Source organism: Myotis nattereri (genome assembly GCF_964212035.1).
Source record: "Myotis nattereri genome assembly, chromosome: 14".
Taxonomy (NCBI): domain Eukaryota; kingdom Metazoa; phylum Chordata; class Mammalia; order Chiroptera; family Vespertilionidae; genus Myotis; species Myotis nattereri.
The window spans coordinates 51,750,587-51,777,290 of NC_138089.1; the positions used below are offsets into that span (position 1 = coordinate 51,750,587).

The 26,704-nt window shown below is 37.0% G+C and overlaps 1 protein-coding gene across 5 annotated transcripts in view; it reads right to left on the reverse strand.

Moving 5' to 3' along the window:
* The window catches only part of LRRFIP2 (LRR binding FLII interacting protein 2), a 101,420-nt gene that overhangs the window by 37,552 nt on the left and 37,164 nt on the right, over positions 1-26,704 (reverse strand). The window contains exons 4-15 of one of the 5 annotated variants that reach the window (XM_081106475.1): positions 25,601-25,651; positions 19,730-19,786; positions 19,595-19,639; positions 16,353-16,421; positions 13,319-13,360; positions 11,867-11,932; positions 10,319-10,393; positions 8,932-8,979; positions 7,897-7,944; positions 7,390-7,446; positions 4,975-5,040; positions 1,370-1,459 (exon numbers count right to left, since the gene is read on the reverse strand). The exons of 3 other annotated variants lie outside the window; for them this stretch is intronic. In XM_081106475.1, the coding sequence (XP_080962601.1) occupies positions 1,370-1,459; positions 4,975-5,040; positions 7,390-7,446; positions 7,897-7,944; positions 8,932-8,979; positions 10,319-10,393; positions 11,867-11,932; positions 13,319-13,360; positions 16,353-16,421; positions 19,595-19,639; positions 19,730-19,786; positions 25,601-25,651 (714 nt within the window). The remainder of the gene's footprint in view (positions 1-1,369; positions 1,460-4,974; positions 5,041-7,389; positions 7,447-7,896; positions 7,945-8,931; positions 8,980-10,318; positions 10,394-11,866; positions 11,933-13,318; positions 13,361-16,352; positions 16,422-19,594; positions 19,640-19,729; positions 19,787-25,600; positions 25,652-26,704) is intronic. One more of the 5 variants, XM_081106478.1, reaches the window with a different exon arrangement.

Sequence of the window (26,704 nt, forward strand, 5' to 3'; positions counted from 1 at the left end):
ACCTCTAAAGTTCACCCAGAACTTTATAGATGTACTAGGGGCCCGGTGCATGAAATTCGTGCACTGGGTGTGTGTGTGTGTGTGGGGGGGGAGTGTGTCCCTCAGCCCAGCCTGCCCCCTCTCACATACTGGGAGCCCTCAGGCGTTGACCCCCATCACCGATCGCAGGATCGGCCCCTTGCCCCCCATCACTGGTTCTGTCCCCCACCCAGGCCTGATGCCTCGGCCAGAGGAGTTGACCCTCATCACCCTCCGATCACCAATCACCAGATCGGCCCCTTGACCAGGCCTGAGGCCTCCGGGAGAGGTGTCAGGCCTGGGCAGGGGACCCCCAGCTCCCCGCGGTTGCAGGCTCCGCCCCTGCCCAGGCCTAACGCCTCTGGCCTAGGCGTCCGGCCCGGGCAGCAGGGACCCGCAGCTGCAGCGGCCCCGCGATCATGGGTTTCGCTTTAGGCCCAGGCAAGGGACCCCTAGCTCCTGGGACTGCCAGCTTCCACCGTGCCCAGCTCCCATCGCTGGCTCCACCCCTACTTCCTGCTATCACTGGCCAGGGCGGCAAAGGCGCCTGATTCTCCCATCATGGCTGGGGGGCAGGGCAAAGGCGGCCCCAGGGCCGCCTTTGCCCTGCCCCCCAGCTCTTAGCTCCCCCCTGGGTTTCCGATCACTGTCAGTGGCAGGGGGCTTCTTCCTGCTTTCCCTTTCGCCTCCCTGCATTGTGCCTACATATGCAAATTAACCGCCATCTTGTTGGCAGTTAACTGCCAATCATAGTTGGCAGTTAATTTGCATATAGCCCTGATTAGCCAATGAAAAGGGTGCACCGTACGCCATTTTTCTCTTTTATTAGTGTAGATGAAAGCAAAAAGGGAAGAAAAATTTTAAGATCGATCAGAAATATCTAAATATGGGCTAGGTATTAGATGGTTTTAAGGAATTCTTTTAAATTTCATTAGGTAAAATAACGGTATAGTGAGTATGAAAAAACTTCTCAAAAGTTCAGTAGAGAGACATACTGAACTGTTTATTGGGAAATGACACGATGAATGGGATTTGCTTTAATATAATTCAGGGGGGAAAGGAGGACAAGGGGAAGAAAAAGACGAAACAAAATTGGCAAAATACTGGTAACTGCTGCAGCTGCTGATGGGTTTTCATTTTATGGGGGAAATTTTCAACAGAAAAGTTTTTTAAAAATCAGAACATATCAATATATACATTCCAAAACAAAACAAGTAACATATTTCATGCTAGTGTGTTCAAATAAATATTTCCTGGGCAGTAAATTGAGTTCCTAGTTTTAAAACAGCTAACATATTAGACTTTAGTTACACGCCTGAGACAACATAAGCACCCCATGCAATCCACTCACGCTGCTCAAATCCAGGACACTGGCATCATCCACCTCAGAGACAAAGCTCCCCCTGCGATTGGAGCGACTGAAATAATCAGCAGCAGAAACCTTTCAGTCAGGAAAAAATGAGATGCTTTAGAAGTTAAGAAAAGAGAGAAAAGAATAAGAACACTGGCACATGGGGGGAAGTCTTTTTGGTGTGTGATAAAGTATCATGAAATGAAATGAAATGAAGAAAACTACTGCAATTAGCCTAATCTAAAAAGTAAAAAGGAAATGTAAAGGGCTTCCTAAATAAAATCCCAGCTCCCTCAAATAAGCTTTATTCATCCCAACTGGAGTTCTATAAAGATCACGTGCTGCTGCCTGAGGCCAGCACACTTTCCTGTGTTTAAGACATGTATCTCCAGGAGGATTCTAGTATAATATCTACCTAAAGCCTCTACTACATTTCACACATTTATTATCCATTATAACTATCAACTCTGTTAAGCACATATATGCTGAATGCAAAATTATTTTTGCATTACCCCATTTCCACAGTTCCCTCTAAAGACCTGGAACTGCAGAACACAATAATGAAAGAAGTACATGGCCTCCTTAGGTTCCCCAAACACCCAGTCATTTCCCACCTTAGACTCTGGCACTGACTGGGAAGGCTCTTCCAGCTCTTCAAGCAGCTGGCGCCTCACATTTCACATCTCAGCTCAAAGGTCACTTCCCCCAGAGAACCCTTCTCTATCCAAAGGGACACAGGCACACATACACCACACCCTCAGTGTTGCCTATCTTATCACCTGCTTGTTCTCTTCACAGTCCCAGGGCTGCTTTCTTTCTGTTCCTTTCTTTACTAGTTTATTTTCTATTTCTTTCACTAGGATATAAGCTCCATGAAGTCAGAAATCTGGGCTGGCTTATCCTTATTCCCAGCACTTAACACAGTGCCTTGCATATAATAGGTACTTCATAAACACTTGTTGAATTAATAAATGACAGTTTTCCCCTCACTCATCAGCTATTCCTTACTCAGCTTGGATCACCTTGCTTAAAAACTCTTCCATTCTCTGGGGACCCAGTGCCCCCGAGCCCTCTGCTGCCCTCACTGGGCCACCAGCAGCCGGGCCCACTATAAGTATATATTATAAATAATGCAAAGAAAGATAAATGGTCTTACAGAGGAAAAAAACAAAACAAAAACAACCTCTTCCCTTCCAGGAAAGAAATATGGAAGCCCATCCACAGAGACAAAGAAGGCTTAAAACTATAAAGTTTTGCCAAGGGTTATATGATCAAGCAGTAATAACTTTATTCATAGTAACAGTAATACTTGTTTGATTTACAAATACCTAATATTTTATTTGTACCTACTGTCTCAGAATTTTGAGTTATTTTCTATATAGTAATTCATTTAATCCATATATTAAGCCTACCTACAAAGATATTAACATCCATTGTAAAAATAAAAAAATTGACATTACCCCAGCCAGTGTGGCTCAGTGGTTGAGTGTCAACCTATGAACCAGGAGGTCACTGTTCGATTCCCCGTCAGGGCACATGCCCAGGTTGTAGGCTCGATCCCCAATGTGGGGCATGCAGAGGCAGTCAATCAACACACAAGAGGTGTGTTAGTCACCTCTTATCATTAATGATTCTCCCTCTCTCCCTCTCCCTTCTTCTCTGAAATCAATAAAAATATATTTAAAAAAAGAGAAGAAACTGACATTAACACACTAATAAGTTGTAAAAGTGGTTCAGGCCCAGGCACCATTATTTTAAAGTCCCTCTCCTTCTATTAAGAAGTACAAATCAGGGCACATGCCCAGGTTGCGGGTTTGATCCCCAGTAAGGGGCATGTAGGAGGCAGCCGATTGATGATGCTTCTCATAGATGTTTCTATCTCCCTGTCCTTGTCTTTTCCTCTCTCTCTAAATATCAATAAAAACATATTATTTAAAAAAATACAATTATAAAAATAGTCATAGGGATGTAAAGTACAGCATAGGGAATATTGTTAATATTTTAGTACCTATGAATAGTGTCAGATGGGTACTAGACCTTTTGGGGTGATCAATTCATAAAGTATATAAATGTCTAATCACTATGTTGTACACCTGAAACAGTGTCAACTGTAATTGAAAATTTAAAAAATAAAATCCCTGACTTTCTACCCCATCACTTTTTGAGGTGCTTTCAGATAGATGTTTTGGACTTTTCTTTCTCCTTCAGCTTTGAGTGTGAGCACTAAATTGGCTTGCTAATGGACCAGAACTGCCTTTAATTAGACTGCTGGGTTTTGTGTGTGTGTGTGTGTTTTTTAATCCTCACCGAAGGATATTTTTCATTGATTTTTAGAGAGTGGGAGGGGGTGAGATATAGAGAGAAACATCGATGTGAGAGAGACACACTGATTGGTTGTCTCTTGCATGCACCCAACCAGGCCTGGCCTGGGGAGGAGCCTGCAACCTAGGTACATGCCCTTGACTGGAATCAAAACGGGGAACCTTCAGTCTGCAGGTCAACACTCTATTCACTGAGCCATACCGGCTAGGGCTAGACTGCTGTTTTGTTTTGTTTTGTTTTGTTTTGTTTTTGACAACAAATCTCACAAACACTTGGTGTTTCCTTCTCTATGAAACTTCAAGTTTACAATCTTTCATAAAACACAACTCATTAAATGGCCTTCTTCTATTTTTCTTTAAGGAATTCTAGCCTCTTAGTTATTGGGCTCTTTTTTCTAGCTCTAAGCTGACACATCATCCTCACCAATGTACTTTTCAAATTAATTATTAAATAAAGCAAAAATGTCATCAGCTCCATAAAACTTCCAGCTTTATTAAGAGAGTAACCTGAAATTATATAATTATTATTTTTTTAAATATATTTTATTGATTTTTTACAGAGAGGAAGGGAGAGAGATAGAGAGTTAGAAACATCGACCAGCTGCCTCCTGCACACTCCCCACCGGGGATGCGCCCGCAACCAAGGTACATGCCCTTGACCGGAATCGAACCTGGGACCTTTCAGTCCGCAGGCTGACGCTCTATCCACTGAGCCAAACCGGTTTCGGCAATATATATAATTATTTTAACACAGCTATTTTTTGTCTTTACAATTATTACGCTAATTGAATTCTAAGACCAGAATTTTAAAACTTTGCCATCAGAATCTCTTACAAAGTTCACGGGTCTTAAAAGATGTATAAACAATGGTTAAATACACAACAAAGAAAGAGGCTGATGGCCACATGCTTTATATTCCATAGTTATGAGTTTTATACAATGTGGAAACATTAATTTTGCTTGAGAAATTTTGTTTTTGGCTCAATGTGCATATAAATATGCATAAAACAGCAACAAAGAATAAAAAGAGAAAATCTTTCAAATATACAATGACTAACACAGAAGAGGTGTGAAGAAGCAAGTTAGTAATGAAAGGTTATGAAAGGTAGCCAGAGAATATGTACTGTCAGAAACACATTTTTGAAGGCATCTTATTCAGATAAGTTAAATCGGAAGAAAATGCTCATTTTGTCAAATACAAATTTCATTTTCCCACAGATGTCACGTGATCCACAATAGCGCGATTTTAAAATTTGTGTGTGTTTGCATGCAAACCACGCTCACCGCACTCTCCCTTCGCCGGCGACTGGAACAACCAGAAGATGCAATACTTGCAGTGTCGTCGATAAACTATAGATATTAAACGCAGATAATGAAAAAGATGCAATTTCACTACAGGTCTTACATGATTGTGAGTATATTAGGTAAGGTTTTGGGAAGCATTCACACACTCTCTATGAGCATTATAGTTGGCACCACCTACTGTGCACCATTAAATAAACAAGCTGTTTCAAGATATAATGATCATTAAAAATAAAAAACATTTCCAATATGCACAAAGAATAAAATAGTACTTTATCTTTTATTTAAGTTAAAGAAAAAGGGAGTGGGAGGCATGTGTAAACCAGCCAAATCCAGCTTTCATGCTTTTAAAACCTTTAGGCTCTTTGGGATCCCATTAGGATCAATAGATATATTTACTGTTTTAGTTTGAGAACTTTAAAAAATATTTTCAAGTGAACTAATATAAGTCAAAGACAGAATTTCCTACCAGTATTACACTGAAATGATGTTCTTATTTTCCTTTATTCATTCCTAAGCCAACTAGTGAAGACATTTCTATCATCACCCTACACTCTTCTTCCTGTTTCACCAGCAGTACAAGACTCATGCTCAGTATGTGTAGGTTATCTCCATTCTGACATCACTAAGAAACCATTCTGGTATCACTAAGATAATAACTCTGAACCCAACTTGCAAATGAAACAGTATCTAGCCAGCACACAAGGACAAGATTCTATACTTGACGAAAACTTATTTATAATAACTTTGTTTGCAAGAGGCCATCATACTTGAGACATTAAAAATGCTACCAGGCCCAAGAACTGCCAAGTAGAATTTTATTAGAGGGTGGATTAAAAGTACACTTCCTTCCTATGTGAAAAGGCTTTTATCTCCTTAAATATCTGAGTAATTTTTTGTGTGTTTAGGAGTAGAATTCTTGAGAAGTGCCACTTGGAAACGGCAGGAGGATTGAGCCAAACATATATGTGTAAGAAAGCCCATATAGCTCATATATTCCACTCAACAAAGTAACATGTGTTGACCATTAAGAAACTGCTTTAGTAATTTCTTCAATTTTGACACTACCAAGAAAAACAAGGTAGCTCCTAAATTCATAATTTGCTATTGGAACTGTAAGTTAGTACAGTCTTTTTGGTGGGCAATATGGCACGATACATAATTAAATGCATATACTCTTTGATCTCCCCATTTCATGATTAGCAATTTACCTTGAAGATCTACTTATAGAAGTACACAAAAATATATAAGAATGTTCATTGTATAAGTGTCTGTAGTAGCAAAAATCTCACAGCCTCAATTGCCAACATTAGAAAAAATAATTTTTTAAATGTACAGCCCATGCACTAATGGAATAATATATCACCATTAAAAAGAATGTGCTGGCTCCAGCCAGTTTTGCTCAGTGGATAGAGCGTTGGCCCAGATTCGATTCCAGTCAAGGGCACATGTTCAGGTTGTAGGTTCAATTCTCAGTAGGGGGTGTGCAGGAGGCAGCCAATCAATGATTCTCATCATTGATGTTTCTATCTCTCTCACCTCTCCCTTCCTCTCTGAAATCAATTTTTTAAAAAAAGGAAAGAATGTCCCGACATAAAATTAACTCTAAGAGGCATTCAGTGAAAAATTAAGGAAAGTGGTTTACTTTTTTTAAAAAAATCTTTTAAATTAAAAAAAAATGAAATGATTCTATGTATTAATACAAAGATACTTTAAATAAATAAAACAAATGAGGAGCAAGTATATGTGAGTCTATGTACATACTGTTCAAATAAAGAATGCCCACATATGCATAAAATATCTTTGAAAGGACATACAAGTACAGAGGCTGTGTTTGAGGAATGGAAATAGAGGGGAAAGGTGAGGGGGCTTTTACTTAGGGCTTTTCTTGAGCTAATATTACTTTTACAAATTAAGAAAAAAACCTTTAATATTGCAGAACAATTAGATGATTAGAATTGTTGCAGTTTTGTCTTTTATGAAACAATTCTTAAAAGTTGATTGGTTTTCTTACTTCTCCCAGCCCGCCGATTAAAGCACTGGCAAGCAAGTGAAACGGGTCAATGCAGGAAACAGAGATGCAAAGAGAAATAGAGGGTAGCCGACTCAGATACTAAACTATGACCACCGAAGACACAAGAAGTTCCACACAAAAGACAAATATAAATTTAGAAAAACTCTAATGACACTGATTCCAGACTCATTTAAGAAATTACATGCTAAGTCACATTCATACAGAAACCACCAATTAGGACAAATTAGTACTTGAGTTTGTGTACTGAAGGAAAACGACAATCCATGCATCAGAGAGTGAAACACACATCCTCAATATTCTAAACTGTGAGTACAGATTAACCAAAGGTCTCTACAAAGCATGCAAAGAGGCCAAGTGCTCACCACAGGACTGCTTCGGGCTGAACTTGTTCTTGATGAGTAATAACTGTATTCAGATGGCTATAAAGTTTCCAAGAAGAAAGGTTTATAATAATGATCAGCTCCTTGTCCTGCTGGGAATGTATTAGTGACCTTGGACCTAACTCTGGCTCTCAGGGTTAAGGTTACCGTTATTCCCTGGTCTGGGATTCCACCTCACTCCCACCCTCAAGATCTGCTAACCCAAGGCAGGAGGGAAGAGGGGGTGGGGTGCCCTGAGAAGCACCACTCTCATCCTCTTCCTGAGGAACTGATGAACAAGAAAAGAGGTTCTCTATTTATATCCCTCACACTTTAAGATGATTTCCAACAGGCACTTTCTCACAGCTTAGGTGAGAGTCACAATTGGCTAGCTGATGGATCGCAGCTTATAGAGTAATTATAGTTCAGATTAAATGACCTTTTCTTTGTAAGTAAACTGTGCCCACCTACACATCACTCTCCTCACCACCTCCCCCCGGTTAGACTTACAGTTCGAGAACCATAAGGGTTATATAGTCCACCATCATACAAGGACACCTAAAGAACAAAGGAAATACCATGTATCTATTCAGCATCAAAGTTATTTGGAAAATGTCCTAACTTCTCTGCAGTACTCGGTTCCAAAAAAGTTTTGAAGAATGGTGTAAGTGTACAGCCTCCCAAGGTGAGGACTGTGAAGGTGATAACATTCGTTTTCATGCATAAATTCCTGCATTAAAACAAGTCTCATTAAAACTTTAAGCTCACACTTCATTTAAGAAGCACACTGGTTACGGTATTTCCTTTAATCATCATGTCATGAAACTAAGAGAACTAGCATTTATGAATTTATCCTTTCAAAAGAGGACACAGAGCAAAAAAGGTGAGGTCCAAAGCATTTTGTCCCGTCACAATAAAATTAAGTTATAAAGCCTCAGATTCCCAGCCCACTAGAACAGGCCATACACAACAAACAACAGCTTGAAAGCGACCAACTCATAGCTCGCATATTACAGAGCTAATGTTTTGCTTTTCAGTCAGCTTGCTTTATTAGAGCCTCGTACTAATGTGGCCAAGGTCACAGCTGTCCCAAAGAGAACTATGACGTCCCAGGCACGGACGGCCATCTCACAAAAGTAGGCAAATGTAATGGGCTCATGCAAATCTATCTTCTCAATAGGAAACCAATCCTAAGCAAGAACCTACTAACACCAGCAGTATCTACCATTGTGAAGAGAATATGCTTATTTTTACTCCCCTAAAGTTTTGTATTTTAAGCAGAAGCCGCACATTCTGCAGTGCACATCACATTAAAGCCAGGTGTCCTTCACTATTCTGGAGGAAAGATGTCAAGCCAGAGGCAGCACTATGGCAGCGGCCCTACCAGGAATACACAGGTTGGAAGAGGAAGATACAAACCAGACTGGCACTTTTCAGCAGACCAGAATTTGCAATAGGGGAGGCCTATGAAAAAAGCATATGATTTAACTCAAAGAAAAGCAGCTGGAAGCTTTGAAGGCAACACACTCCTCAGAAAGTACTAACCCTGGTACTCTTAGACGTCGCCAGAGGGTCACTGTACAGGGAAGAAGACTGCTAAGAAACAAAAACAAAACGAAATAATTAAGGTTTAAGTGTATGGCCTTATACAGAAACAGAGAGAGAATGACTTGCTCTCACCATCATGAGAGCAGAAAACTTATGTTTACTTCATACTCCATAATTCATTAGCAACTCCTGAGTGCTTAAAGTACTTAATGTATAAAGTGAGAAAAACGTAATCATTGGTAATTGTTTCAAATAGGAATTTTAAGGGATAAGAAAGAAAAACACTGGGAATCGTCTTCTAGGAATGTGTTTAAGTCCCATTGGTCTCTGAACATGAATGTCAGGAGATGGGACAGCACACTAAGAAAGTCTCAGGGAACGAGGGCCATGGCACAGGGCGCGTGGCAAACTGGCCACATTTCAGCCACCAGCAGCTCCTGGGGTATTTTCAGTGATCTCATGACACATGCCAAATGGCCTTAGCCTTTTTATTGGGGAACCAGAAAAATGAACTCTGAGTTATCGCTATAAACACTCTTTTCCAAGTGTTTGGAAAAGATTAGAAAAACGTGTATTTCAAAACAAGCCATGGACAAAGTGCCTTAGTTTAATCAGTTAAGTGTACTGGTCACAATGAATCCATACACTACCAAGGCACAGCATTTCTTAAAAAGGAATTAAATCTCTCTTTTCCTGATGTCATTTCAAGACACAATTTTCAGTTCTTTTTTACCAAGCCTAAACAGACATGGAAAATAAGAGTATCTAAGTTGTGTGTGCAGGCTTGGACAACTGAAGTATTTTAAATGTACCGTGTGCCATGAATTTGAGGTGTTTTAAACGTACGGTGTGCCAAATGCCCTGAAAAAAAAAAAAAGATTCTAATATTGAACAAATAATCACATTCTTCCCATTCCATTTATAGTGTAAATTTTCACATGTAAGCTATTACTAAAAGGGCATCCACATGTGTACTGATGCCTACAACTTATTCTGAAATGCATCCACCAAAAAACTGAATTAATGGATGAATGAATAGGACAGTGAGATAATTATATGATAAAGGAAATAGAGTAAAATGTTAATGTAGAATCTAAATGGTAGTTACTAAGTGGTTACTACATAATTCTGTGAACTTTTTTGTGTGTTAAATATTTTTCATTAGAAAAAAATTGGGGAAAAGTGGTACTCATTTGCTAGCATGGTGATTCAATAGTTCCCACAGTTTAAATTTACACTCACACAAACTATATGAATTCAGTTACTACAAACTAGTATACACAACCATTCACAGGTTAGTTTTAACTAGTCAAAATGCAAAATAGAAGATTACAAATGTGTTAAAGTTGGATAAAATACATGAAGACAAAAACTGTGGACAAACCCGAGTGTAGTAGGCAGAGCTGGGTTTGCTATGTCTAAGACTGCTATAGTTTCTCTGGTCAAAGTAGAGGCCGCTCTGCAAAAACCAAATTAAACACATTTTTCTTAAGTTAAATGTTAATTTAACAACATAGAAAGGCAAAATCTGATATTGCCAAACCCTGTATCTCCAAAACCATGACTTAAGGTTTACTGTTTGCAAACCAAGTACTTACTCATTTTTACTGTAAAAACAAGATTATAAACCCACAGGCAAAACTGAATGGAATATGTGATATATTCTCATGTCATCCTCAGGAATGTCCTTGAAAAACCCAGGACAACTGAATAATTACCACTTTTTAAATCCACTTGGCAATGACACAGGTATTATTAAACAGTCATTTTTTCCAAGCTTCTCCTAGTCCCATTATTTGTCAAAATAAACTGATCAAATTAAATTATCAGAGAGAAAGAGAGAGCACACTAAACATGGTTTGGTCTCTAAACCATCTAAGGAGGTTAATTTTCGATACACTATACAAAACAGTAATTTTATGTATTGTGGTGACTTGAAAGGGAAAAAATTCTCTTTCTAACTTCTCCAGCCATCTTTTTTGTCCAAGGTTAAGGAAATTTAGGCAATCCCTGACTCCTTCCCCACCCCTGCCACTCCTGGCCCTACCTTCCTGTACCACCCCCTCAGGGAGGCCCCATGACTCACCTCTCCCCAGAGCTCCCAATATCCACCCTCCAGGGCTTCTCAATGGAGTCCTCTCCACTAAATTCCTTCCTCCCTCTCCTTTCTACCAGCCAAGGTCTCCTGACCCTCTCTCCACCCCAGGAACGGTCAGAGCAGGGAGCTTGGAACTACACTTCCTCCGGCAGTACTGTGCAGCCTAACAGGAAAAGAAGTGTTCCTAGCACCCCAAATGGGCATTCCGGATTACGCCGCCCCCACTCCGCGCCCCCGCCCCCCCAACACACACAAATGTTGCTCAGCAATGTGGCTGGAATGGAGAGCACTATTAGTTATGCAATTTAATTATATTGTAAGTTAAAAGTTTTCTGCAAGACAGCACGGGAACTCTGCCATCACATGCCTTAATGTTTCTACCAGAAAATTCATTCCAACTTCCCAAAATCTGACCTACTAACAAACTTTCAGAATGAAACCTATTTGTGAGTTTGGTACTGCCTATAGTACCACAACTAAATCAATTGAAAATTTCTAAAATAAGGATAAGAATCTCACTAAACTTATTCGTGAGATATATTCCAAAGGACAGATCATAAATGAAAATATGCTGTTAATGAACTTCTTGTGATGAACACCCTCCTAACTCTAGTCCCTGGGGTTAACATATATTAACTTAATATTAATTCTTATAAATTTAAACAAATTTATTTTTAAATAAGGTTCTGATAAACCATGTTTCAGTATATTATCAAATTTCAATGATGCCTTAGGAGCACACCAAAGCAGTCATAATTCTTAAGTTCCCTAAAAGTAAGCAGTAAACTTTACAGCAGCACAACATACTGTGACAGGAGACAAAACAGAACTAACCAGTGGGTCTTTATGGGAACCAGAAGATCTCTTCTTCATTCCATAAGAGTGACTGTAAGAATGATTCTGGAAATACATTTTTTAAGTTAAATATTTGAAGATTAATGATCATACAATGAAGTTTGAAAATAATTTAATAAAGTTACAGACAGGTCCATATGAGATACAGAGTAATCTACATGCAATTCCATCTGTTAGTAAGTGATCCACTGAACTTGAATGGCTAAGGTATACCACCTCTCTACACATGGGCATTTCCCCTCCCATACCCCATGCCATCCAGCTCAGTGCCCAGCCAAAAAACAAAAACAAAAACTTAATTAGGACACCCAGCCAGGGAGGATGTTTGTGAGGACCTTCACCCCACACCTCATTTGAGTCCCTCTATCTTCGTTATGAAGGTATAGGTGACAAGAATCGTTCTTTGGGCCAACAAAAACAAGACTGAGATAACAAAGAACATGATATTGCATTGCCCCAGACAGTACTCTTAACCCCAGTGAGTGGCCCCACAGCATGCACTGCTGAGGGGTACAGAGCCAGATGGTACGGCTGTCCTGCGTAGCAGCAGCATTATTAGATAACAACCTTCTGTGAGTCCTTGGATGATAGCACTGTCTTGATACAGAACTTCCCCTAGGAGTACAGAGCCAAGGGTGTATGTGGGATACAGGACAGCAACAGTACTAAACAGGTCAATTTGTAGACAAGAAATCCAATCTAAGTATGCACTGCTCGCCGGAAATGAGGAAGTGCAGCTAAAGTGTCCTACCTACCAACAGTCTGCTCGAGGCAAACCTACTGACATGCACAGTTGATAACGAACCAGTTATTATACATTCATTTCTCTTTTTTGAATATGTGTACTTTTCCTTTCATACAATTCCTTGGACATTTTAAAAGATGTCTTACATATTTAGAAACTCAGACAATCTATTGACATAATATTAACCAAATAAAAACATGCTATACTTGGCTAACATGACATGCCATAAAAAACAAACCAAATCAAGAAAAAATTAGTGTACATAACTGATGTTTCAGGAGTCATAGTCACTGCTGGGCGTTCTGTCACCTGCTAGCTGTGACACCTAGCACTAAACACATTGAAGCCTGTGCTACCACAGCTCAGCGTCTATCAAAACATGTCTATTAGGGCAATGAGCACATGCCAGCTAAATAGTCCATCATTTTAAGAAAACATATTACTACCAATCATAATATTGAAGAGGGAAGCAAATAATTTTTATCTGATCTTAAAATTCTAAAAGAAAAAAATTATTCAAACGTTAAGTATGCCAAAATTGCAAAACAACAGTTTTGCTTTGTGAGTCACATGTTTCCCCCCAAACATCATAACAAACCTGTGCAAGTTAGTCACAATCCATTATTAGCATCATCAGGGGTTTATAAAGTAAAACTACATTTAACAAAAAGTCATGCACTACATACTAATGATGAAAGTCTGGATGATCTGTCCTTGAGAGGATCATACTGGATTTCAGAAAAAGATGAAAGTTGCATTTCCAAAATCAGAATTATAAAAGGGGGGGGGGGGGAATGAACATTTGAAAGTTATTAAAACTCCAAAATTATTAAACAAAAGTCCAAAATTATTAAACATAAAGGCTATTAAATGTGAATTAAAGAATAGTCCCCCACAAACTCTTTCCTAGTATAAGTTATTACTAATATGTAAAGTTGCATTTCTCTTTCAAATAGAGTTCATAATCAGTAAGGAAGGCTTTAATGCAGGAATTAAGCATTCAGAAGTCAAAAGATGTTTTACTTTGTATCATTGTGACTGTTACCATCATTTCCCATCCTTTGAACAAGGCAAAAACAAAACATGGACAGGTAATGAGGCAAGAGCATATCACTAATCACACTTACAAAAAGCAATGGCAGCACCAAAATAAGGGGAATTCCCTTGGACCTGCTCATGGACACCCTCTTGAGAAACTTCCCTTCTCAAGAACCTTCCCTATTAAAAATACTGAACCAAACTAGAAAGTTGGTGAGTGCACAGCATGGAATGCACAGTAAACATATAATTGTGGCATTAAATATAAACCAAAGAAAAATATGTAAAATTTATAAGATCAGAAAACTATATTTCATGTATAATCTTTAAGAAAATAAGATGTCCTGACCAGGTGGCTCAGTTGGTAGGAGTTTGTCCCACACCACAAGGTTGTGAGTTCAACTCCCAGTCAGGGCACGTACCTAGAGTTTGTGGGTTCTATCCCCAGTAGGGCGCATATGGGAGGCAACCTATCGATGTTTCTCTCTCTCTTTCCCCTTTCCTATCTCTCACAAATCAATAAGAACATAGCCTTGGATGAGGATTTTTTTAAAAAAGAAAAGATAATGTACCACATTTGAAATCCAAAAAAATTAGATTTGTGGTTTCCTACCATTCTTTTGTTAAGCATTCTAGTTTATATTTTTTAAGCAATCTTACCAGAAGAACAATGCATATTTAAAAAAAAAAAAAAAAGCAATGAGTAAGTTCCTCAGGTATTTTGGTAAATATATCTTTCTTCCGGCCAGCATGGCTCAGTGGTTAAGCATCAAACTATGAACCAGAAGGTCATGATTCGATTCCCGGTCAAGGCACATGCCTGGGTTGCAAACTTGATCGCCAGTGTGGGACATGCAGGAGGCAGTTGATCAATGATTCCCTCTCATTGTTGATGTTTCTATCTCTCCCTCTCCCTTCCTCTCTGAAATCAATAAAAATAAAATAAAATAAAATAAAATAATAAAATAATAAAATAAAATAATAAAATAAAATATCTTTCTTTTGCAACTCTTCTACCAAGTTAAGATTTTAGGGAACAAGACTGAAAACTGATCTAAAGTAAAGTTTTCCTAAGTGTAGGTTGCTACTAATTAGTGGGTCATGAAATCAATTTATGGGTTCAACCAGCATTTTTTAAAGATGAAATAGAAAATAGAGTTTATCATGCACAGTAAGAATATTATTTTGTAAATTTTCAATATGTTTTGTATACAAACACACAGACACTTATCTGCATGTGTATATTGGATTTCGGTGTAAAATGTATTTGTTGTAGAGGTTGCAGTTTGAAATACTGTAGAAGACAGAATTGCAAATTCTAGCTCTAATAAGGCAGTACAGTAAGAGTTCAAAAAAACAACAACAAGGTCCTCCCTTAATGCCCAATGACATGGTCATTTACAAAAAGATATCGAAAAAACCTCCCAAAATATATATTTCAATAGTATAAGGCTAAGTGATACAATTTTACCAATGGTATAAATTCAGTGAAAATGGTATTGTAATAAATACCAAAAAGTATCAGAATAAAATATCTGCATTTGCAATGCTTTTCTTATATTACTCTGAAACTAACACAGAAGGCAAGCAATAGAGTGTTATTACATATGTGAAAAATCTTATTTATCCAAAAGTTTCTAAAATGTCTAAAGGTGTGCATTTAATATGTGTATGTGTGTGTGTGTGTGTGTGTGTGTGTGTTTAACTGATTTCAGAGAGGAAGGAAAGGGAGAGATAGAAACATCAACAATGAGAGAGAATCATTGATCCTGCATGCCTCCTACTGGGGATCAAGCCAGCAACCTGGTCATGTGCCCTGCCTAGGAATTGAACCGTGACCTCCTGGTTCATAGGTCAATGCTCAACCACTCAGCCACACAGGCCAAGATAAAGGTGTGCACCTAGTAAATGATGTGCAATAGTAAAATGTCACTGTATGGAGACATATCCCTAAAAATAAAGTTCCTTCTCAAAAGAAATTTCATTTACTTCTCAGTCAACAAAATATTCTTTTTGTTTTAAAAAATACCATGACTAAAACATGTATTACTCAAGCCACACATCCTAGCATATAAACTATTCCATCCTCCCAACCAGATAAGTTCGTTGAAGACAACAGTCATGTCTTATTTCTTCTCATTCTCTCTGTAGCAGCAATGGCATTTTCCAAAGGCATAGGACTTAACAAGCTGAACTGAAACTAACCTATTTCAATTTTCCCTTTCCAAAATATAATGCAGAGTTCATTCAGCTGGTTTAAAGAGACTGCTGAATATATCTGGTAGGGAAATCCATAATTTGGGCACCTTAATTGCTATAAGAACAACTGGGTAAAATAAGAATCCCCCTAATAAGTGACAGTTTGTATTTATATTGCTTAAAAACATAATATTTCACAAAGGAGGGAAAACTGAAAATATGATGGTCTAGCTAAAACGTCCCAAATCTGCTATTATAAGCTATCATAAAAAGTCTTTTTTAACCTGCGATACTTGTCTGAAGGTTTTCATTTTGGAAAAACGAAAAAAAAAGATCAAAAGAAAGTATAGCAAAATGACTGTAGAAACAAAGTTCAGTAAGTGTCAATTTCTATAAGAACATACCAATACTCAAGCCCCCAGAACTCTGAGAGCAACAGTGAATGCATAATACTAACACTGCACATTTTTCTGGACTACACACCATGATGTCTTTCCTTTTGGGTATACTGGCTCTGCTCCAATGTGTCCCCGTTATGTCCTTCGATGGGCTCTTCAAAGGAATTAAAGTGTAACAGTAAATGAAAACACACAAATTGCAAGCGTATTAAAATTATACTGAGGTCACTGACACATAACCAGGAACTAATACATACAACAGTAAAAATCTCCACGGTGAGAAATACCAATGTATCCCTACAGACCTAATTCAAGATCACTTCACTTTCTAATTTTGGCTGTCTACCTTACAGTATTTCAGTATATAAAGCAATGACCAAGATGTTTTTAAGGCAGATTGTTTTTTAAAGCAACAAACTGTTTCATTTCTAAACTCAGGGTTTTCATTTAATCCTCCCTCACCTAAACCTACCACTCACGGTTTTGAATTAGGTTTTCTCTTTTCATTTTTATACAGAACGCTTATAGCACTGACACCATTTTCAACCCAAACAGCTTCTGGCAGGCCACCTTACAAGAAGGTAGTTACTGAAAGTTAATTGTACAATAGGAAACATCAAAGTCCTAAAAATACAACATAACCACATCTGCTTCACATCCAGGTACTTCTAACATTCATACATCAAATACAAAGTCCAAAAGTGTTAGACATTTAAATATACGGCTCATAAGAAAAATATGTTTTAAAAGATAGAGAAATACCAAAACCCAAAAATTTAAGCAAACTCCAATAAAATTTAGGTCAGTGCTTTAGATCATCACATTTATTTTTACAGAGAATAAAATTTAAAACACATTCAGCTTAATGTAGATGGTAAAGATAATTTAAAAAGCAAATCTGATGAAAACTTAGAACTTATAATATTATCTAGTTAAAAGGAAAAACTAATCTCAATTATATTTCTTTTAAACAATGTTATTAGTGAGCTTTCAGATTTATTGTGTAATATTTAAAATGTGTTGATGCCCTGGCTGGTTTGGCTCAGTGGATAGAACATCAGCTTGTGGACTGAAGGGTCCTGGGTTCAATTCCAGTCAAGAGCACATGCCCAGGTTGCAAACTGGATCCCCAGTAGGGGGCATGCAGAAGGCAGCCGATCAATGATTCTTTCCCATCAATGATGTTTCTAGCTCTCTCTCCCTCTACCTTCCTCTCTGAAAAAAAAAAAAAGTGCTGAATGTACACACAAACAGTATAGTACTAAAATCTCCTACAGTCTAAATTTTAATTTTTATTTATTATTATTTTTTATTAATTCTCACCCAAGGATATTTTTCCATTGATTTTTAGAGAGCGTTGAAGGGAGGGGGAGAGACAGCGAAAGACACATCAATGTGAGAGAGACACGTCGACTAGTTGCCTCCTGCATGCACCCTAACCAGGGTTAGGGATGGAGCCTGCAATCTTGGTACACACCCTTGACTGAAATCAAACCTGAGACCCTTCAGTCCGTGGGCTGACACTCTATCCACTGAGCCAAACCAGCTGGGGCTAAAATTTTTATTTATATTTAAGTTGGCACACTGAATTTTTTTAAATTGGAACTTTACTCTTTTTCCCGCAGTAACAAATTTTTCGTAATTACAATAATGAATAAAATACTATGAGAGTTATAACTTAAATGTACTTAATAATATAATTTCCATAAAAAGAAAATCAACTCATTACTTTATAGACACTCTGTGTAAATAATTCCCTATCAGTTTACTTTAAAATTTCTTTTTTGTTTGCAGATTTATTTTAAAGGCTCCCAAATTAGGTCAAAGTTGGATGATTTTATCAGAGGTTTAAGCTAATATACAATAGTCAACTTTCCCTAAAGAACATATACAAATTTACAAATAACCAGCTTGATAATAACTGTGTGAAACTTCATCAATCAACATTATAATGGAAAGCAAAGGAAAAAGCCAGACATTTTTAAAAAGGAGGAGAAAAGGGATTATTTTCAAAGCCCTCAAAGACATTCAACTTCTAATCTTTTGTTGACTAACTCCCTGTGTGATTCTTCTCAAAGTATGTGTGTGCACATATACAAATATGTGTGTGTACACACACACACACACACACACACACACACACGTATCTCCAGGGAGAAAGATGAAAAACTTATTACCTTAAAGTTTTTCTCCTATAAAATAATTCTGAAGCTGCTGATTAGATTTGTATAAAGGCTTGTTAATATTATTATAAACCTAAACTTTCATAATTAACCAAAATATTTGATTCAAAAACTGGCTTACTAACTTACTCTAAAAAGACAGATTATACTCACCAAAAGTAATATAACCAGAGTAAAGAATTATTTAAGAATACAAACACATCAATAACCAACATACTGGAAGATACTCAGTTCATTACAGTATATTTTTAGACATTATATAAGATGGGAAGAAAACCAGACTTAGGGGGAAATAAACAAATATAGATCTTAACATGATAGATCATTTTACTGATGAAACATCTTTGTGTAAGTATACCAATGTGCACATTAAAAGAATTGCTTTAAAGTTTAAAGCACAAATCTTTGAGAGAGATCAGTGTCTTAGCACAATATGCAAGCCTTTTTAACAAACGATTTCCCATTTATCTTAATATACAACAATGCACGTTAAAAACTTGAGACATACTACCAAATGTTAATCAAAATGTTGAAGCATGATAATTTCTATAAACATGACAAGCAGGAATTTTTCAAATCAGTAGCTCAATTTTTCCATGTAATAAAACTATAATTAGTCACCCAAACTTCAAAACATTTATCATTTAATAAATTATTTTAAAAATATATTAATCACTTCTTGGCCTTTTGGCTAAGATCAAACATAGGCATCTGTTCTTATCAAGTTTAACATCTCACATATCCTCTATCCGAGGACAACGTACTAAATGGTTTTTTGAAGCAAGGGGAAAAATTTTTTTTAAATATGAAAGTAGGAAAAATCGGAAAGAACCATGCAGATGTCATTCTATAAAATCAATCTTATTATTTTGCAATAATTTTTTAAAATCAAAGGTCCTTTTATAAAAAATAGATGAACATATTTATGATTTTTAGCATTGATTTACTTATAGCAATAATTTGAGAGAAAGCATCAGTTTCCAATGAAAGAACTTTGCCAATATTTTCTTTAAAAAAAAAAAAAGGCAAAGGGGGAAAAAAAGGCAAAGGAATATATGAGCATTATCTGATTGCTTAGCAATGGTGCTGCAGAAAGCTCAGACACATACGGTAAGCTTTGCTATTGTGTAAACAAAATACCAACCCTGTGACTGCCAAGACTTCGAATGGACAATGCATCCTCAACTCCCTGATAAAAATAAAAACAAAAGTTTGTGAGTGACTGCATTAAGTTAGTGAGGAAAACGTATTAGAGGCAAGTTTATAGGTTATTACAAACCAGAGATGGACGGTGATGACTGGACCGGTGGGAATACCTGGCCCTTTCTGAATCTTCCTGGGAAAGGAGAAAGTACATGGAGAATTAATCACTGAACAGAGGATTGTCTATCGGAACAACTGGGTGAAGGCAGGTCAGTTCAGAGCACAGCCGCACATCCCTTACAGCAAGCAGGTATTGACAATTCGGTTTCAAAAGCTGAGTCTGGGGCAGCCACATGCTTCAGTTGGAAAGAAAGTAGAGAACATCTTGGAAATGTTTTATTTTAACAAGTTTATGTAAGTCTGACCATCTGAAGAATGTAATCTATATATGACAAAGACAGCTCAATATACCAAGATAAAAATAAGAAAGTATTCTTAAACAGAAGTTGAGTTTAGCATTAAAAAGTAGACTTTATTTTTTTTTTCATTGTGAATGTTAGTTTATGCAAGGCAAGAAATGTTTACTTTGTTAGAGATGTAATAAAGAGACAGTGTATTGCTTTTAAAAGATTTGGGTCACAATTTTCTGCTCACTACAAAGAATTTCTTTTTTTCCTTTTCTGGAAAAGAATAGCTACATGAAATAGCCCCTGTGTATGTATTGTTAATACGAAAAACTACTTATAATTACAATTAAATAAACATTTTAGAATTGATAAAGTTAATAACAGGTATGCCTTATGAAGATTGCAAAGAAAACTGGCCACAACCTAACAGCTGACTAAATTAAATGCAATTCTCAACTTTTCCATTCAGTTATTAGCATTGGAGCATTAAGTCTTGAGTCATGTGAAATCAAATAACTAGTCCCTAGAACCTAACCAACTGAAACAGTAAGAAACTTCTGATCTTTCAGATTTTCAAAGTCCAAAATATTAAAGTGATTTGCATTAACTAACGTCTATATACAATTGGTCCAAATGGGGTCACAGTGGATAACAGTGATGAATCAATATCTCCAACACCCCGTGGCCATACAGCATGATCATTATGCAGGTATAACAAATAGATGTGGCTATGTCTGATGACTCATTTCAAATACAGAAATAGGAATTCAACTAAAACACCACACTTAATGCCTTAGTTTAGTCATGACTTCGAGTATAATTGCAAAAAGCTCCTGTATGTCATCTGCTGTGTACATTGACACATTTGATCAAATCTGTTCAGAAGTCTACTTATAAGCAACCGTATGATTCAATAAGTCAATATCCAACAGGATATTCTGATCTTTAAGAAAATTCATCATTGATTTACATTTCTGTTATATAATAGAAACAGGTAATCTGTAAGAAGCCAAGGAAAATTCTTCCCTTTCTTCAACTATCAGGAGATACCACATAGTTTTGGGGGCAGATGCATTAGCCCAGAAGTAGAGGAACAGTTTATTAAGTGGTGACTAGTTCTAGGCTAGTTAGCTTGGTTAGTTTAAAGAGCCTGTGCTACAAAGGCAAATTAATTCTACATGCCCCCTCTCAATATTATTTGGGATACTAGAGTGACATACATGGTTTAATATTCAGCCTTCCTTTTATTCTGTCCTTTCTTTTCATTCCACCTACCACACAGGAGCACTTTTTAAAAACCTACCTTTAAAAAGCACATCCCACTAAAGATGAATTCATATTTATTTTCAATTATATCTATTAAAAATAATCCTAAATAAAAATACGTTATTACATATTGATATACTGCTATATTAAACAGCTTTTCTTTTTAGCCACTTTTGGAAAATGTCCTAAAAAGACTTTAAAAGACTACAGAATACAATGTAAACCCCATACAAGCCAGCTAATTTGAAATGAGAGAATATAGCTTATTTTAGTCATAAACTATACTGTAAACCAGTACTGTCCAATAGAACTCTCTATAATAATGAAAATGTTCTGTTTGTACTGTCTAATAGAGCAGCCACTAGCCACACGTGGCTATTGAGTATTTGAAATGCTAGAAGTACAACTGAGAAACTAAATTTTTAATATTAATAAATTTAAACCTAAATGTAATTACACATATATGGCTAGTGGTTACTGTACAAACAGTAAGGCAAGTTCAAAGCTAATTTTTATTACACCAAAAAGACCCAATACACATATTTTACTAAGAGTCTGCCACACAGCACTACTCTTACATAAAAAGACTGGTATTTAGGTAGTTTTTAACTACTCCCTCTACCTTGAATACTTCTGCAAAGTGGTAAATATGAAGCAAACAGAAGGAGACCCTTGCATAAAAGAAAAGACCCTAGCACCACCATAGAAGCTAGAAGGGTCCTTGATGATCAAATAGTCTGATCCCTTCAAAGTCATAAAGCTGGGACCAGCATTCAGTTCTTTTACTCACCAGACAACTGAACCATAAAGATTCCATCCTACACTGGGAAACTCTATACTGGTTACATAGAAAGAATATTAAGAAAATAGCAATGTATCCTGATTTATACTCAGAGAGTTCTCCTTATCTGAAAGAACAGTTCATTTCCCAGTTATAGTAGTATTTATTTTTATATTTTAAAATGTTTTTATTAATTTTTAGAGAGGGAGGAAGGGAGAGGAAGAGATAGAAACATCAATGATGAGAGAGAATCATTGGTCAGCTGCCTCCTGCACGCCCTATACTGGATTGGATCAAGCCCACAACCTGGGCATGTGCCCTAACCGGGAATCAACGGATGACCCACTGGTTCATAGGTCAACACTCAACCACTGAGCCACACTGGACGGGGTCTACAGTAGTATTTAAATTGCCAGTTGGCTTTTCTTGAATTAACAGAACCAGGGCCCTGCAGAAAAAAAATTCAGCAAACTGTGGGGTTTTTTACGTGCCAATTACAAGGCAGAATATCCAGTTCTTCTAAGTCAGGAAAACAGTATGTATTCATTGTCCTGGGAGTCCTTATTAGTATAAAGGAACCTAGGCTGAACTTATAGGTCAATGCCTTAAAAATTGATGTATATTTCTTTAAGGTTTTCTGGAAATTACTCTTTGATACATTTAAATTAAATTAATGGAAATGAAACATATTCTTATTTTTAAAAGTTCACTTGAAGTGAGAATAACATGGTTTGATTGGTTAAAAACCAAAAGCCCGGTGAATACACATGGCCATCTTCTCTGTCAAGAAATAACACTTAAGGCAGGCTGGAGCCATTCACTCACTTTTAAGCTGCATGCTACTGATTAAGACAGCCTGTTTAAAAGGAGAATCATTGGTTAAACTAAAGATTATATGTTTGAAGGCTCAGAAAGACTTAGGCCTTTCTTGTAGGTCCTTTTGTAACAGAAAAACACAGATTCGGCTGCCTGCCACAACAAAAACCAAACTCATAAGACAGGTATTTAGAGCAAAAGGAAAGAGGTTTATTCGGGTGCTGCAACCTGGGAGACTGGTGGACTGCTGTCTCAAAGACCATCTCGCCTTCCTGCTCAGGCCTATAGTTCTTATAGGCAGGGCTTTTTTATCTACCCAATTATCTTTCTAGCTTTTGGCATGCTCAGTTTAAGAGCCTCCCCCTGCACCATCTTGGCCAATGAGGGCGACACCCTGGCACTCACTGGGCTCCCAGTCTATGGCAGGAATGGTGGAACCTTTTTCTGCCAAAGGGCTGTTTGGATATTTATAACATCATTCATGGACCATACAAAATTATCAAACTTAAAAATTAGCCTGCTATATTTGGTCAAATATTTAATTAACTCACCCCTAATGCCTTGGCAGGGCCAGACCAAATTATTTTGTAGGCCTAATATGGCCCAGACATTCCCCACCCCTGGCCTATGATAACATTTTCATCTTGCAATCCGTTAGCAAATGTGGTACTCTCCCATACCTTCAAATTCTGGCTCTGCCAATGACTAAGCAAGTTGTTTATTTCACCAATCCTGTATCATCTTATCTATAAAGTGGAGACAGTGATACCTATCTTATAATGTGAAATGAAAACATATGTAAAAACATCAGGACAATGTTCACATACAGAACACTCAAAGTAAGCTTCATTCCTGAGCCTCATGCCCTTGCTTTCCCTATTCACATTCCAACATCCCACCCCAGCACACACAAAAAGAATTCAGAAATTTTTTCATATGGGAAGATTCTCCTTTTAATAACTGATAATCCTATTATTTGTATATACATTATTTATTTTATTATAAATTTATTAGTAATTTATATTTCATATGGTGAGTATCACATGCCAACTTCTATTATAGGCTCATTGACAGAAAGTAGCTAAAGAGACTAGAATAAGATAAAAAGTAAGATGAAATATCAGTTTGAAAGGAGTAAAAGCAAGTGTCAGAAGAGGTTAGAAGTGATAATTATTCCTATCTGAAACTAAACCCCATCTTCTCTGCATGCCCAAGTCTGAGCTATCATTCAGAACTTGGGTTAGCTGCCACCTGCATCTAAGCCTCTAACCCAAATTGTCCCCCTTCCATGAAAATCTAGCGCACTCATTGCCTGAACTGCACACATTTCACAGAGAGGAAACTACGTTTATCTTCATGGCCTCTGAATATGAGAATCAAATATTAAACTTTTAATATAGGCTTTTTGCTTATAATGTTTTGGTCGACCCTAAGATATTAAAATCTTAGGCAATTTAATTTTAGAACTATAATACATAATTAAAAGAAGAAATTAAACTAATATTTCCATAGAAAATTGCAAGCAAAAGTGATTTCTTTTATTCACACAAAACATTCTCAATGCACCATTAGTAATATTAATCCAGTTACATGCAGAAGATACTTTACAGATTCCATTCCCAAATAATCAAACATGTATTTTCTCTCTTTTCTAAAATAGCACAAGGAGAAGTATGACAAAGTTTTAAATTTATAGGTCAATATAGTTATAAATATTTTAATTCTGGTTGTACCCTAAAATGCTGCTATAGAAGGGATTTTCTTATAAAAGTTGCTGACTTAGCAATAATTAGACAGTAGTTCTTAACCCTTTAGGGATCACACAGTCCTTTGAGTATCTGTTGCTAAAAATACACATGGGGCTTTCATATATACATATATATCCACACACACACACATACATACGCTAGTGTATATGTATATATTTTTTTCAAAATTTTGTGTGACATTTTATGACTTCATGTCCCAAGCCTATTCACATACCAAGTTAAGAACCCCTACAATAGGAGACAACTGGGAAGCTCATCAACATTGAAAAAATTCAAAGTTAGGAATGATTCACAGTAACTAATATTCACAATTTGCTCTTGTAGTTAACTAATTTGGGAGTTGTGGTAGAAGACTTGAAAAGGAAATGGGATTACTAAAAAATTAAGAGTAATTTTCAGAGGAGATGGAAGAATGACTCTCAATGAAGACCCTGCTAACTTAGTGTGTGTGTGTGTGTGTGTGTGTGTGTGTGAGAGAGAGAGAGAGAGAGAGAGAGAGAGAGAAGTGGGAGGCGGAGAGAGAGAAAGAGAGAGAGAGAGAGAGAGAGAGGGAGAGAGAGAGAGAAAGAGAGAAAGAAAGGAGGAGGAGGAGGAGGAGGAGGAGGAGGAGGAGGACAGGGAAGGAGGGAAAAGGGAGCAAGAGTCAGGGGGAGAGGAAGAGAAAGGGAGAGAGGAACAAATTGAAGGGAAAGAAGAACAAACCCATAGAAAGAAAAAATACTCATCTACTAAAATCTTTCTTGGTCAGAAGTATTCCTTAGATGAGTGTGAGGTTGTAGACTACAACAGAAATGGTTGGACTCTAAGTACAAATTTTGATCACTAAAGACAGAAGAGAGAATCTATGACCTTTATGTTCAAACATGCCAACCACTTCTACTTTGCAAACTATTAGTCAATGTTTTACTTCAAGATTGCATTATTTCAGCAAGTGATCACAACATGCAGGACAGGCAATCCTGGCCTACCAGCCACTTGTGAATCTGTCCCCACTTCCGATCAAAGGAATGATGAGAATGCTACAAATGCAAAAGTTTCATAAACTAAAGAGTTTCCAAGAGTTACATTCTCTGAAAAGTCTTAAATTGTATACATTTGCCCTGAAGTGCAGATTGTTGACTCAAAGTTACACATTCAAAATACAGAAAATTACTAAGCTAAATATGTTCAATAATAAGAGACATGTGGTTCTCTGTAGTTTAGAGAACCATAAATAGAAGTTATATTTAATAATTATCTCCTTATAATTTACTATAACTTCAGGAGTATAAAAGAAAATGCATTGCAACGTTTTCGTTTCAAGTCAAGAACTGCATTCAATATTTAAAACTATATATGAGGTTAAAAAATATTACAACAGCCCTAACCGGTTTGGCTCAGTGGAGAGAGCGTCAGCCTATGGACTCAAGGGTCCTAGGTTTGATTCCGGTCAAGGGCATGTACCTTGGTTGCGGGCACATCCCCAGTAGGGGGTGTGCAAGAGGCAGCTGATGGATGTATCTCTCTCATCGATGTTTCTAACTCTCTATCCCTCTCCCTACCTCTCTGTAAAAAATCAATAAAATATATTTTAAAAAATATTACAACATATTAACGATCTTTCTTTTTGTTTTTAGCTATAACAATATGGAAACTATACACTTCTCTTAATACATTAGCAGAAGATACACCACCAGTGTCAAAATAAAGCGCTTAATACTACCCTGCAAGTTTTCCCCCTTTATATTAATACAGCATCATAAATATGTTTATGGGAATTTTCAGAGTTAGGTCAATATCAGAGGAAAGGTTAAAAAAAAAAGAGCATTTGCTTCATTTTTAAGGAGCCAAATCTCAATATACCTATTTTTAAAATTTGATTTGCTTTTCTTTCTGGTGATAAAAGAATACTGAAATTTATTAACTACAGAAAAGTATAAGTAAAATTAATCATAATTCCACCATAGACAAAGTATTGATAGTAACCGCTTCTTTCTAGTAGTTTTTGATCCTATATATGGGTACCAGGCTTTGTAACACAAAATTGGAGTCTTACAAGTCTTCCAGTTTGTTGCTATTGTTGTTTTTCATTT